The 14,211-nt window shown below is 44.7% G+C and overlaps 1 protein-coding gene across 2 annotated transcripts in view; it reads right to left on the reverse strand.

Moving 5' to 3' along the window:
* Nucleotides 1-454: 454 nt before the first annotated feature.
* Nucleotides 455-14,211, reverse strand: part of HTR7 (5-hydroxytryptamine receptor 7) — a 62,605-nt gene continuing 48,848 nt past the window's right edge. Inside the window, exon 3 of one of the 2 annotated variants that reach the window (XM_006121435.5) lies at nt 455-1,101. In XM_006121435.5, the coding sequence (XP_006121497.3) occupies nt 1,059-1,101 (43 nt within the window). In that variant the 3' untranslated portion in view covers nt 455-1,058. Of the gene's footprint in view, nt 1,102-11,208; nt 13,159-14,211 lie in introns of those variants that run through there. The other variant, XM_025183832.3, reaches the window with a different exon arrangement.

A 14,211-nucleotide genomic window follows, 5' to 3' on the forward strand; every position in this document is an offset into this window, starting at 1 on the left:
TCAGGGGCCGCAGAGCCACAAAAAAATTAGTACGGGACTAGAGCCTGTGGGGAGGTGGCGGAAGGGGAGGGTCTGGGCGGAGCTGGAGTGCCCAGTGCTGTGGGAGGCCCTAAGCCTCGGGGGCCAGATCCAGGCAACCCAGGAGCCACATCCAACCCCCAGACCTTAGATTCCCCACCCCTGTTTTATGCAGTTACTTAAACGCAAAGCCTAGTTTCTCTATAGATTCTGATACATTAAAAACACTTAGAAAGGACATAAATTAACCTTTTGTTGCATAAAATGTGGATATCCTGCTTTTGTCTCTTGGATTTTTGTCATCATAAAATCCATGAGACACATTTTTACTAAAAGGCCAGAGACAACAGATTATGTTCTATTTTAATCTTAAAGACCAACCAACCACCTATGTAAAAAACATATAATTAGACAGGGCTTTAGCCATTTAGTACCAAAGGGCCACTTTTAACAAAAAACAGCTTTTTATTGCTGCCTTTGTGGACTTTAGCTCAGACAAACAGAGAATTTTCAAGACAAGGCTTGGAAGTATTTTGCCACCTTTTGCTTGAAAAATATCTTTTTGTAGGAAAACAAAATACATTCTGTATCATGGATAATCCCTGAATATTGACAGTAATGTTGTAACTCACAAGCATGACAAACATAAGTGAATGTTCTCTTTTGTTTACTTTGATGTATAAAGGTGGAGATCTGTACAATATTTTGTCTTTCTGGATTTCAGTTGATTTCTCTCACCTGAGCTGTCAAACTGCTTATTGCTAAAATGATTTGACTTTCTCAAACAGAAAACAATTTTCATTTGTATACAATAGCAATTGTCCCACTAGCAAATGAGAAATGTCACCACTTTCATGAGAAATACATTTAATACAATGCACCAAGATCATTGGTTTTTATTTTATTTTTTAAGCATTCCCATCCAAAGAAAATGAAGTGTATTTCATAATCCATCTGATTTCTTCCCAGGCTAAATCTTCATTACTTTTCTTTCCAGAGTTGTGCCTTGGCCTTATCTGGCTACTTCACTGTGCATTTGGTCATGAGTCATGACTCTTTTTTCTTGCGTAATCAGAGTTTCTCCTGTTTAAGAAAAAAAATACACAACCCACAATGAATTAGATAGGAAAATATATCAGAGTCCTCTGCTTAGGGATTGATGTAACTCCCATTGAAATCAATGGAAAACCTCTTGTTAACCTTAATGGGAACAGAATTGGGCTTTTAAAGAATGCAAGCTCTTTTCAATAAATTCAGCACAAAACTTGAGACTCGAAGAAGTATCTAAGGTCATCTTTGTGCTTGCCCAATTCTGGGATTCTATGAAGGCTAAAAAGACCTTCAGCATAATTTGGATAACCCTAAGATACAGCTACCCAAGCTGGGCAGTTGAGAGTGCCATTTAAAATTGCTGCAACAGCATCTGCTAAAGCTCTCCCTCTAGCCTGCCCCTCTCTACTTCCTGGTCCTACATTGCCTATGTTGGGACTTTTGGAGAATGCCTCAGAAGACAACTTGACATTGTCCTGCTTAGTTTCTTATGACACAAAAACTAAGTAAAGGGGCCACAGCAGGATGCCAGCCCTGAGGAAGCTGGTGGTGGTGAATTCCTCCCTTGATTTTGTAAAGTGACTTTTATTCACATAACTTCACACTGAATATCTGTTAACATAATAATGTCACATTGTATCTTAGCTGCAACATTGTCCCATTAACGATCATTTGGGCCCAATCCTGCTCCTTCCCATGATATACAGGAACTCAGCCCAGTGGAACTAGTGTTATTCTGCTCTGGAAAAGGAACCAAGAGGTAATCAGTCCCTGCACATTGTCAGAATTCTGTTCCAGGGGCCAGCAAGGAGTTTGGGGCTTGACTCTGCAAAACGCCAAACTCTCTGCAAAACGCCAAACTCACCCAGCAAAGTACTTAACCAGTAACTAATTTCACTAAACTCAGAATCAAGCTCTTTGTGGAGAATGGTAGTGAATCTGTGACCACATAGATCCACCAGTCATTCTGTCTCACAGGAAGACTCTTTCCTCAGCCACTTGGACATGGGGTTGAGATGCAGGATTTGCAAAAAATAAAATAAAATAAAAAAATCTGTGCACACATGAATGGCAGAAAATTAAAAATGGAAACAGTGGAGAATTCTAAGTTTCGTTTATAAAATAGCCTAAACTCAACTTCCTCAGCATGCCATAACGTTAGTGGTACCTTTGGGCCTGAGCAGAGCCCTTTTTCATGTGGCTATTCCTACTGAAATCAATGGGATTATTCAAAACAGCACATGCTGCAGGAGCAAACCTGTTAACAGCCAATTATTTCATTAACTCTCCGCTTAAGATTTTTAGCACATGAACACATCCTAGCAAACAAGAAATAAGCTGAACGAAAGGAGGCACTTACTGATGACTAACAAAGGTTAACACAAGAAAAGCAATTTTACAATGGGAATACAATGCAGACATAGATTTCAAACAAGTTTATTTCCATTGTTAATTAAAATGAGAGAATTAAGCAATTAATTGTGAGAACTAACCAGGTAATCATATCCAAGGTCAAAACTAGACATGGAAAAATGAAATAATCAAAAATAGGTTAATTTATTTATATAATAATCAAAATGTATTGTTTATAATAAGAAATAGGTTTTATTTATTTATAGCTTTTATATAGTTAAATAAAAATAATATTCTGGGTCTGCTTTAGTTGCCTGCAGATGCCATAGGAAGTTATATATTTGATCTTTGCTTATATATTACAGAAATCTGAAATGAATACAACTTGTAGAGCCAAATTTTTGCTCTCAGAGATACACAGTCACTGAAGTCAATAGGAATGACCTCAGAAGCTGCTAGCTCTGTTGAGCTCTCTTTATTTGTACATGTGGGTGAGAGAGAGAGAGCGAGACAGAGAAAGAAAATCTGGAGTAGCAAGGATATGGTAGATTAACTCTCCTAATTCTAAATTTGATTTTATGGTTGAAAATTAGAACCCCTTACTGGTACTTTCATATTGTTTGCTGTATTAATTGCTTGTTTGTAACAATTTTTAAAAAGAGAAATCTAAATCAATCTAAATCTAAATCACCAGCCCTGCAATCCATATGTTTCTGAAAAGAATTCCAATGTGTATTGAATTACTGTATAAGACCTATCAATTCTATGTGTACAGTCAGTGATCCTTAAGTTCTCTTTTTCATGCTGATCAATTTCCATGATATTTTTAAGCCCCATCCTATCAGTGTAAATATCAGGGCCTCTCATCTGCACCCTTTCAGAGGAGCTACAAAGAGCCCAAAAGAATCAATCCCAAGCATACAAAACCAGTCTTTTCTTGGGGGAAATCCATGCTAAAGTAAGATTATAGGGAAAATTCCCCAATCTCTTGGGCTACGTCTACATTGGCACCCCTTTCTGGAAAAGAGATGCTAATGTAGACTTCGGAATTGCAAATTCCGCGGGGGATTTAAATATCCCCCACGGCATTTGCATTTACATGGCTGCCGCTTTTTTCCAGCTTGGGGATAAGCCGGAGAAAAGCGCCAGTCTAGACGTGATTCTCCGGAAAATAAGTCCTTTTCTGGAGGATCTCTTATTCCTACTTTCAAGTAAATTTCAAGTAAATTTCATGTAAATGCAAATGCCGCGGGGGATATTTAAATCCCTCGCGGAATTTGCAATTCCGAAGTCTACATTAGCATCCCTTTTCCAGAAAGGGGTGCCAATGTAGACGTAGCCTGAGTGTACTGCTAAACCATAATGGCCCTGCCAGGCTTCTAGTAAGCATGCTTTAACTGTGCCCACGAAAGTTCATGATACCATCTACATGTTTTGTTATTCTTTAAAGTGCTACCAGACTATTTGTTGTTTAAGTTTATTCTGTACAGATGAACTTGGTTACCCCGCTGAAGCTTTTTAACTAATCCGTCAGTCTTCAGTATTAAAATCTTGTCTCTAGTAGAAGCAAATCAATTTATCATAGGTAGGTTTGTAGCTATTATCAAAGTAGTATTTATATGCTTTCTAGGAGAAGACAATTGTTCACTTGAGCTCTATATTTCTATATAATGTTCAATCGCTGTAATACTTAGAGACTTGGTGGAATCATTCACATGATTGGAATATTGGTATAGAAAGGTACAGCTTGTTCATGAGGACCAGATGAGAAGGGAGGAAATGTTGGCTTGTATATCAAAGACATATAAACTTGCAATGAGACAAAAGTGGGATACCTGTTGAAAGTGCCTGGCTAAGGATAAAAGGCCTAAAATCAAGATTCATGCCATATTGGGGGGGTCTACTACAGATCATCTACCCAAGAAAAAGAGGGGGATGAAGCTTTTTTTAAACAGCTAACGAAATCATCCAAAGCATAGGACTTGGTGGTGATAAGGGACTTCAGCTACCCAAACATCTGTTGGGAAGATAATTCAGAAAAGCAGAGATTGTCCAACAAGTTCTTGGAATACATTGGAGACAGCTTTTTATTGCAGAAGGTGGAGAAAAAACTAAAGAGAGAGGTTGTTCTAGATTTGATTCTTATAGATAGAGAGAACCTGGTTGAAAATTTGAAGATGGAAGGTACCTTATGTGAAAGTGATCACGAAATGATAGCGTTCATGATTTTAAGGAGTGGTAGTAGGGAAAACAGAAGAACAAAGACAGTGGACTTCAAGAAGGTAAACTTTAGCAAAAGCTGAGAACTGGTAGGGATAGAAGCAAATCTAAGGGAAAAAACAGCTCAGGAGAGTTGGCAGGTTTTTAAGAGACATTACTAAGAACACAAGAGTAAACCATCCCAGTGTATAGGAAAGGAAGTCTGATTAGAGACCACCAGGGCTCAACCATGAGATGTTCAAGGATGTGAAACAAAAAAAGTCCTACAAATTGTGAAAACTAGGTCAAATTACAAAGGATGAATGTATATGCATGTGGCACAAAATTAGAAAGGTCAAGATACAAAATGGGATTAAACAAGCTAGAGGTATAAAAGTATGAGAAAATATTTTACAAATACATGAGATACAAGAGAAAGATCAAGGACAAGGTAGGCCCATTATTGAAAAATGTGGAAAAAACAATAACAAAAATGCAGCAATGTCAGAAGTTTTAAATGCCTTTTTTATTTCAGTTTTCACCAAAAAGGTTAGCAGTGATTAGATGACTAGCATGGGGAACATAAGTGAAAATGGGATAGATCTGAGGCTAAAATAGGGAAAGAACAAGATAATAATTATACAAGCAAGATGTCTTCAAGTCAACAGAGCATGACAAAATATAATCTAGAATGTTTATGGAACTGGCTGAAGTGATCTCTGAAATATTAGCAATTATCTGTTAGACTTCGTGAAGGACATGAAAGATCCCAGAGGACTGGAAAAGGGCCTATCTAGAAAAAGAAGAATAAAGATAACACAGAAAATTATAGACCAGTATAATTAACTTTAAACCCAGAAAGATAATAAAGCAAATATTCAATCAATCAATCAATTTGTAAGCACCTAGAATCAGGGCCATCCCAAGAAGGACCTGGGACGTGGGGCAACACCCCCCCCCCCCACCCAAGTGCCCCAGGTACAGAGCCAGGAGCAACCTCCCCACTGCAGGCTCTGCCCGATTTCTCTCCATATGTTCCACTTCTGCTCTTCCTCCTCCCTCTAACTATGTGGTGGGTGTTGACGGGGAAGACAACCCCTACTGCCACTGCACCAGGACCTGTAATCTCCTGGGTCCCTCCCTTCCAAAGGATGGGTTGGGGAAGCTACTTCCGGGGCCCCAAAAGCATGGGGACTGAGGCAGCTGCCCCGATTCATCCTAGGGACAGGACAACTCTGCCTAGAAGATAAGAAGATAATAGTCACAGTCACCATGAATTTGTCAAAAACAAATCATATCAAATGCAAATAATATCCTTCCTTCTAGGGTAACAAGCCTTGTGGATAAGGGGAAAGCAGATATATCTCGACTTTAGTAAGGCTTTTAATATTGTCTCATGTGACCCTCTCATAACAAAGGAAATGCAGCCTAGACCAGTGTGTGTTTCAACTTTTTGGATACTGGAGACTGGTTTCCTGCCTTCCTAAAGTGTGTCAGGGAGATCCTTCCTAAACTGTTTCTCAGACACCAGTGCTCGTCCATGGGCCTCTAATTGCCAACCACTGGCCTAGACAAACCAGCCATTTGATGGATGCACAACTGGTTGAAAAACTGCATTTGGAGTAATTATCAATGGTTCAGTCAAGTTGGAAGAGTATATTGAGCAGGGTCCTATGAAGACTTGTCCTGAATCTGGTGCTTTTTTAATGTCCTCATATAAATAATTGAAAAATGGTCTAGAGAGTTCACTTGTAAAGTCTTCAGACAATACAAAGCTGTGAGAAATGGACAATAGGATTATAATTAAAAATGATCTTGATAAACTGGAGAAATAATCTGAAGAAATAATCTGGAATACATAGGATGAAATTCAATCCGGACAAATGCAAAGTATTACACTGTGGAAGAAATAGTCACTTGCACAAATGAGTGCCTAGAAAGCATTACTGTAGAAAAGAATAAGGGAGTGATACTGGTTCTCAAAGTAAATGTGAATCAACAATGTAATACTGTTGCAAAAAAAAATCCAAACCCCAACTTCATTGTGTAGTATGTTAAGAGTGCAGTAAGCAAGATACAAGAAGTAATTCTTCCACTCTACTCAGAATAAATAAGGGCTCCACTGGAATACTGTGTCCAATTCTGAGCATCACACTTCAGAAAAGATGTGGACAAATTGGAGAAAGTCAAGAGACGAGCAACAATGATTAGACACCTGGCAAGATGAAAGACTGAAATAAATGGATTTGTTTAGTCTGGAGACGAGAAGACTGATTGGGGGACAAAAGTCTTCAAATACATAAAATGTTGCTATAAAGTGGAGGGTGATAAATTGTTCTTAACCACTGAGGATAGGACAAGATACCATGGGCTTAAATTGCAGCAAAGGAGAATTACATTAGACATTTAGGAAAACTTCCTAACAACAAGGATAGTTACGCAGTAGAATGAATTACTTAGGGAGGTTGTGGATTTGTAAGCAAACACCTGTCAGGAGCGGTCTAGGCAGAGCTGTGTTCTGACATAAGGTGAGGGGGCAAAATAAGCAGCTGCCTTGTATCCCAGCAATTTAAAAGGGCCAGGACCCCCAGCTGCTGCTGCTACTCCTAGAGCAATGGCAGCAGCCGGAGCCCCAGGCCCTTGAAATCACTGCCAGAACCCTGGGCAGTGCACTCTGGGCAGCACCAAAAGGCTGGCTGGGTGAGGCCCTTCAATGCCCCCCACCTTGCCCAGATGCCAAACAAGTAGAGCAGCAACCTTAGGTCTAGATAAGCGGTTCCCAACCTTTTCCAGATGGGGACCCATTTTGACAATTTAAGACTTGGTGACTCAAGGCAATTCAAAAACAGGGGAGGAGAGAGGGAAGAGTCGCCTGGGGAGACACTTGGCGACCCTTTTGAAATGTAATGGCGTCCCATATTTGGGTCCCGACCCATAGGTTGGTAAACCCTGGTCTAGATAATACTTAGTCCTCTTTTCAGGACTAGATGATCTATCAAGGACCCTTCAGTTCCTAACTTTCTATAATTTCAATTTAGTCACCATGTTCTGTACATCTGAAATATCACAAAATAATGTTTTTCCATGGTATATATCGAGCATATGTTTGTTCTTATTTTGTCTATATTTTTCTTGCAATTGAATGATCTCTGTTCCTGAATGTGCATGATCTCTATTACTGTATGTAACTCCTGTTTAAAAATACTGCTTGGCTCCCTTATATTATTAGGCTACGTCTACACTGCAAGGTTTTTGCACAAAAAGCAGTGGAGCGTCCATACCTCAAGTGTACTTTTGCGCAAGTAAATCTACAGTAAAATGGCAGAACACAGGGCTTTTTGCAGTGTAGGTATACCTCCTTCTATGAGGCATAACTCTTTTTTGTGCAACAGCTCAGGGGGGTTTGCACAAGAATTGGCCTCCAGAGGAAAAAAATGGTGGCCTCTTGGCCACTCCAGCCAAGTCAATCAGAACTCTATTGTTCCTGTCTGCTGGCCACCTTTAAAGCCGCAGGCACCCTGCACAAGCCTTGTGGCTAGAAGTTTACCCACAGCAGGTGCCTTCAGCATGCCACTCTGCTTCATCCACAAATGGCCTCCCGCCAAACCCCTCGCAGTCATCCCTGGCCCTTCCTGGGACCAGCCACAGGGGTCACAGGACCTCCCAAGGGGGACCAAAAGGCATGCCCCCACCTGCAGTAGCCCAGAAATTGCCACCCTCCTTGAATTGTGGGGCGAGGAGGAGTCCCTGCAGGACCCCCAGGCCAAGAGGAGAAATGCAGAGATCTACGCCTGCATGGCCGCATCCCTGGCGGAGGGAGGTCACCCTGCCCGGACCATGGAGCAAGTCTGGGCAAAAGTGAAGGAGCGCCTTCAGGGGTATGGAAAGGCCAGGAAGTGGAGAGGGCACTCAGGGGCAGGACCCCACACCTGCCCCTACTATAGGGAACTCCACCACATCCTTGTGGGGAAACACTCTTTCCCCTCTATGTGGTGGATGCCGGACTGGAGCAGCCGGTAGTCCAGCACCTGGAGGCTGTCCCCGACCCAGAGGAGATGAAGGGGTAGGTCCAGCCCCTGACGGAGGAGGACGCTGATGACCAGGACAGTGGGACCATCACCTTGTCCCTGGAGCCAGTCCCTGCAGCCTGGACGTCTCCCAGGCCTCCGAGGAGACTGGGGAGGGATCTTCAGGTATGTTGGCACACACAAAAACACACAGGGTGGGGAAGGTAGCCACACGGGGGCAGAGGGCACAGTGTCACACGGGCTGCTAGGCCAGCACATGCTGCTGCAGTCTGGGCATGTGCAACCACATACAGCAGGAGGGTGCAGCACGCAGCCACAGCAGCCAGCCCCTCGACATGCCCAGAAGCCTGCTGCCAGTCTCATGCCTGGACACACTAGCCGCAAGGGTGCAGGCACAACCCCTACCCCCATACATTCACACCCTGGAGTGCTGCACACAGCACATGAGAGGCAGCAACCGCTCCCAATGATAGCCCAGCGAGCCACAGCTGAATGTGCACCCCACAGGGCGGGGCAGGCTGCTCACGGCTCCTTTGCCACCCATGCAGGGATTCACTGGGGCCATACACTTCCCTTGCCTGTCTGGCCATGGTGTGCGTGCCCAGGGGGGAAAAGGGCAGCATGGTCCTCTGGCAACCTCAAGGCCCCTGTGACACAGGGCGTGCTGTGCAGGCCACACATGGCCTTGCACCTGGGACATCCCCCTCCTGCGGGCTGTGGACTGATACAGGTGCCGCTCACACAGGAGGGCACAGCGTCAGAGAATGTGTGTGCAGGGAGGACTGACGGCCTCTCCCTTTTCTGTGTTCTCCACAGCTGGACCAGCCGGGATGCAGAGCCCAGCCACAGCACCGCCACAGCCACCAGTCAGAGTCTGGGGGAGCCACAGACGAGCCAGGCCTGGGGAGCAGTTCATGCAGCAACATGTCGGCGTCATGCGCAACATTCATGACACCTGTCGCACAGGTTCAGTGCCAACCTAGAATGGTGGGAGCATGCGTGGACTGAGAGATGTCATGTTGTGACAACATCTGTAACATCCTGTCCCTCACGGGGGAACATCCACCCAATGCCGCTGCTCCTGCCTCCTATCCTCCTGCCTCCCCCCATGGCCACTGCCCACCCTGCTATGTCTCTCCTGCCTCCCCATGCCATGCCTCCTCCCTTCCTTCCCAATGCCCATCCACCCTCCCAAGTGATGCCTATGGCCCATCCTCCTGCCCCCCCCTCTCCCAGCCAACCCTCAGGACTGGGAGGGTTAGTGGGGCAGGCTGCTCTGCCACGTGTTCGGGGTTGGGTGGGTCTGGGGACCTGAATGGGTTGCAGGAGGGGCATGTTCAGCTGGGTCCTGATCCCCCCTCCCAATTCAGACATTCCCTCTTCCCCTGCCCCCCTTCTCTTGATGTTGAATAAAAAAAGACTAATTTTTTTTTCAAACCAAACAGGTGTGTTTATTGGGAGGTAGGGAAGGGGCGAGAAGGGCAAGGGAGAGAGCAGAAAGGCAGAATATCCTGTTGGGGCAGCCCTGGGGAGAATTACTGGGGGGCCTCAGAAAACTTCTCCCTCAGGGCCTCCCGGATGCATACCCCCAACTGATGGGCCTTGCGGGTGGCAGCAGTCTGGGGCTGCTGAAACGCACGGCCCTTGTGGCCAGCCTCTGCCCCCCCCCCCCCCCGAAGGAAGGCCTCCCCTTTTCACTCCACAATATTATGGAGCACACAGCACGTTGCCACCATCTCGGGGATACTGCACTCCCTGACGTCCAGGCAGGTGAGGAGGCAACGGAACCGTCCCTTGAGATGCCCAAAGGTGCACTCGACCTGCATCCGGGCTCGGTTGAGGTGGGCATTAAATAGGTCCTTGCTGGGTCCCAGGTGGCAGGTGTACGGCTTCATTAGCCAGGGCATGAGTGGGTATGCTGCATGCCCCACTATGCACACTGGCATGTTGTGCTCACCCACCGCAAAGTCCCAGCGGGGGAAAAAGATGCCTGCCTCCAGTTTGGTGCACAGGCTGGAATTCCTGAAAACTCAGGCATCGTGCCCTGCCTGACCACCCCACATTAATGTCTGTAAAGAGGCCCTGGTGATCCACCAGGGCCTGCAGGACTACTGAGAAGTAGCCCTTTCTGTTAATGAACTGGGCCGCTTGATGTTCTGGGACCCGGATGGAGATGTGCATGCCATCGATGGCTCCCCCGCAGTTGGGGAACCCCAGGGCAGCAAATCCACCCATGGTTGCATCCACGTCTTGGAGACGGATGACTCTGCGCAGTAGCAGGGAATTGATGACCCAGACAACCTGCAGAAGGAGACAAAGAAACACACAGAACAGAGAATGAGAGGGGGGTTGTGTGAGCCTTTGGGAGGTGCCCATCCCCCTCCCCTCCTCTGCTCCCCCAACCTCCCAGGAGCCACCCCTTATGAGCCCGTGCCCTGCCCTCAGCAGCAGGGCTGTGTGAGGGCAGGACTGCACAAGCCCCCGGGGCCAGGCCTTCTTTTCCCCCCACTCCCAGTCCGCCCCCTACAGTCCCCAGTCCCCCCTCCCAAAGGTTCCCCTTATCCAGCACCCTCTCCCCTGGGCAGGGACTGCATCCTGCGAGTACTTACCTGCATTAGGATAGCCCTGATGGTGGACTTTCCCACCCCAAACTGGTTGGCCACCGGCCGGTAGCTGTCTGGGGTGGCCAGCTTCCAGAAGGCAATAGCGCCACACTTCTGGACGGGGATGGCGGGCCGCCGGTGGGTGTCGCATGTCTGGAGGGTGGGTGCGAGCCAGGCACAGAGCTCGAGGAAAGTGGCCTTGCGCATTCTGGAGTTGCGCAGCCACTGCTGGTCATCCCACCACTCCATGACCAGCCGGTCCCACCACTCCGAACTGGTCTCCAGCCTCCTGACACTCCTGAGTATGGTGGGGTGCAGCAGCCAGGTGGGAGCAGCCGCAGCCATGCAGAGGGACACGAGGAGGAATTCAGTGTCCACATACAGCTGCAATAAGTAGGCAGGAAATGCAGCATGGCTGTGTGGGGCCGTCGCATGCCCAGGGGCAGCTTGGGTTCCATGGCAAACAGCAAGAAGGCAAAAAGCTGTGTCATCTCCAAAAAGCACAGGGCACACACAGCTGAAGCTTTGCTTTGCCAAAGAGGCTAGCAAGCAGGCAACAGAGACAGAGAAGCAGCTGTCCAAGGGGGGTCCCTTTAAGCGCGCGTTTCTGGAGGGCTTCCAGCAACAGCACTCAAGAGCAACTGGTGACCTCTAGCCCGGATAGAACCGGTTCTGGGTAGCTTTATATGCAGGAGAGCATCCAATAGCATGGACTCTCTCTTGTGCAAAAGCACATTGCAAAAGCAATGTGCTTTGAGGTGTGGACGTGCTCTTGTGCAAGAAATTTTTGCGCAAAAATTGCGCAAAAGGCTTCTTGCATAAGAAGCCTGTAGTGTAGACATAGCCTTACTGGTACCTAGCTCTCATATAGCACGTTACATCTGTAGATCCCAAACCTCTTTACAAAGGGGCTCAGAACCATTATCCCCATTTATGGAAGGGGCTATGTTAGCGTGTGTTTTAAGGTCCTGAGTCTAGTCATTTGCACTGTTAATTAACGACAGACCTTAATACTTGCATTCTGAGAAATGAGAGAAAGTTTGTACAGTTTCTTGTTTTATGTAGAAACAAAACATTAAACATGCTGTCAATGTGATTACTAACAAGACTACACATACCTCCTCTGTATTAAAGAGAGAATTGTTGACCTTTTATTGACTGAGTATATCTAAAACTAAAAGCAAAATATTTATCCAGTCTAGTATGTCAGTAGTTTATAACAATACAGTAGGTTTCCTCTCAGTGGGCTCTTTCTCTTCTGGAATCTTAGGTATTTTAATATGCATTTCTGATTCTGGGATTGTTTATTTAATTAGACCTATATATCAATTGATTATAAATGATAGACAATGGTAATGCTAATGAAAAAATCACAGCTTTACTAGGTGTTAAAATGTTTCCTACATTGCCTCTCTCTATATATAAACGTGGATGGAAGCAAATAATCATATTGCCTTTCATCTACAATTATGGACATGTGGGGTTGTGAGCATGTGTCACGAGGCTGCAAACACTCTGGCCTTCCGATATTAATACATGTATGGGGCACTGATTACTTGGGAGAGGAGCTGAAGGAGGTCCTGCTTTGGAAAAAGTTAAAAGCTACTAGTCTAGCATCATTATGATATATCAAAATGAAGATTGAAAACAAATACAAACAAATTCAAAATACTAAGTTTGTACCAAATTCATGTGTGGCAATGACTATTTAGAAAAAAAATCAAGATAACAGCAATAAAAATACTATTAGCATGTACTTCTTGTACAAAGACCAACAGATAAAGAGAGATTTTATTTTTAAAGGATAATAAAAAAATCTAATATCTGCAGTGAACTATGAACAGGATCTGCTGATACTTTTTTCCTGTGCTTTCCCTGAGAGAAGTATATCTCTTGAGCAGTGTTTCCTGAAAAACAAGAAAAAAATCAAACAGAACATTAAGATGGTACATAGTTATGAGAAAAACTAATGGTGTCATTTTCAAGATTCCTTGGTATTCTTTATTGTATGCTTCATTCTACAGTCGTAACTTGAATTATCCCTAAATGTACCTCAACAGTGCTCTGACAAGGGCAGAATTTCAAGAGGGTAGGGCTCCCTCTACCAGCCAGATGTGAAAGGCATACACTGAATGCAAGTACTTTCCCCTCATTCCCTGATAGTCTGGGGAATCGGATGAAAAGCAAGCCACATCCCAGTGCGCATGGCTGTTGGTCCCTCTAACCTCCCAAAATTCAGCCCTTGTATTCTGGATGCTTGTTATATACCATAAAGCTAAAACATGAAAGGGAAGCAGAAGGACTATACTTTGCAGCATAGATTTACTCACAAACATCCTTAATAACATTCATGTCAGATTATTTGGCACAGCTATGTCTCTATGTGGTATTTGCAAAAAATATCTGCATAGGAAGAAAATTTTTTTAATTGTTTTATTTTGATCAAACAAGGGTATAAAGTAATGGACTGGTGCCTAACTTTTCTTTCATTCCAAAGGTTCAACAACAGATCCCCACTCTCTGCTATTAGTTGAATCCATCAATTAATCAAAAGCTTCACTAAACAACTAGGTTGTGCTCTGACACTTACCAAACCCAGGTTATAATGGACTGATGGAGGAGGGAGGAAATCCAAAGGAGATGCAAACACCTTGCTTCTGGCTCACAAGATTACTCCGAAAACCAACAAGAAGACTGACTGAATGGAATGTAGTTCTCATTTTAGGATGTAGTGAAAGTAAACCAGTTGCCAGGTCACTTACATCTTTGTGGATTGTATAGTATAACCAAAACCAACTGCTCTCAGAAAAGGTAAGGGATCAAAGGAAGAGAATATTTGTGTTGTACTCTTCTAGTGGAAATGGGCTAATGCGCACGAGCTGCAATTTTGTGTGACTATTTAAGGGTAGCCCTAAATGGAGAACTCAATCTAGCCCTCAGTTTACAAAAGTGAGTATCAG

The sequence above is a fragment of the Pelodiscus sinensis genome, chromosome 8, assembly GCF_052426305.1.
Source record: "Pelodiscus sinensis isolate ZL-2025 chromosome 8, ASM5242630v1, whole genome shotgun sequence".
In the NCBI taxonomy this organism is placed as follows: domain Eukaryota; kingdom Metazoa; phylum Chordata; order Testudines; family Trionychidae; genus Pelodiscus; species Pelodiscus sinensis.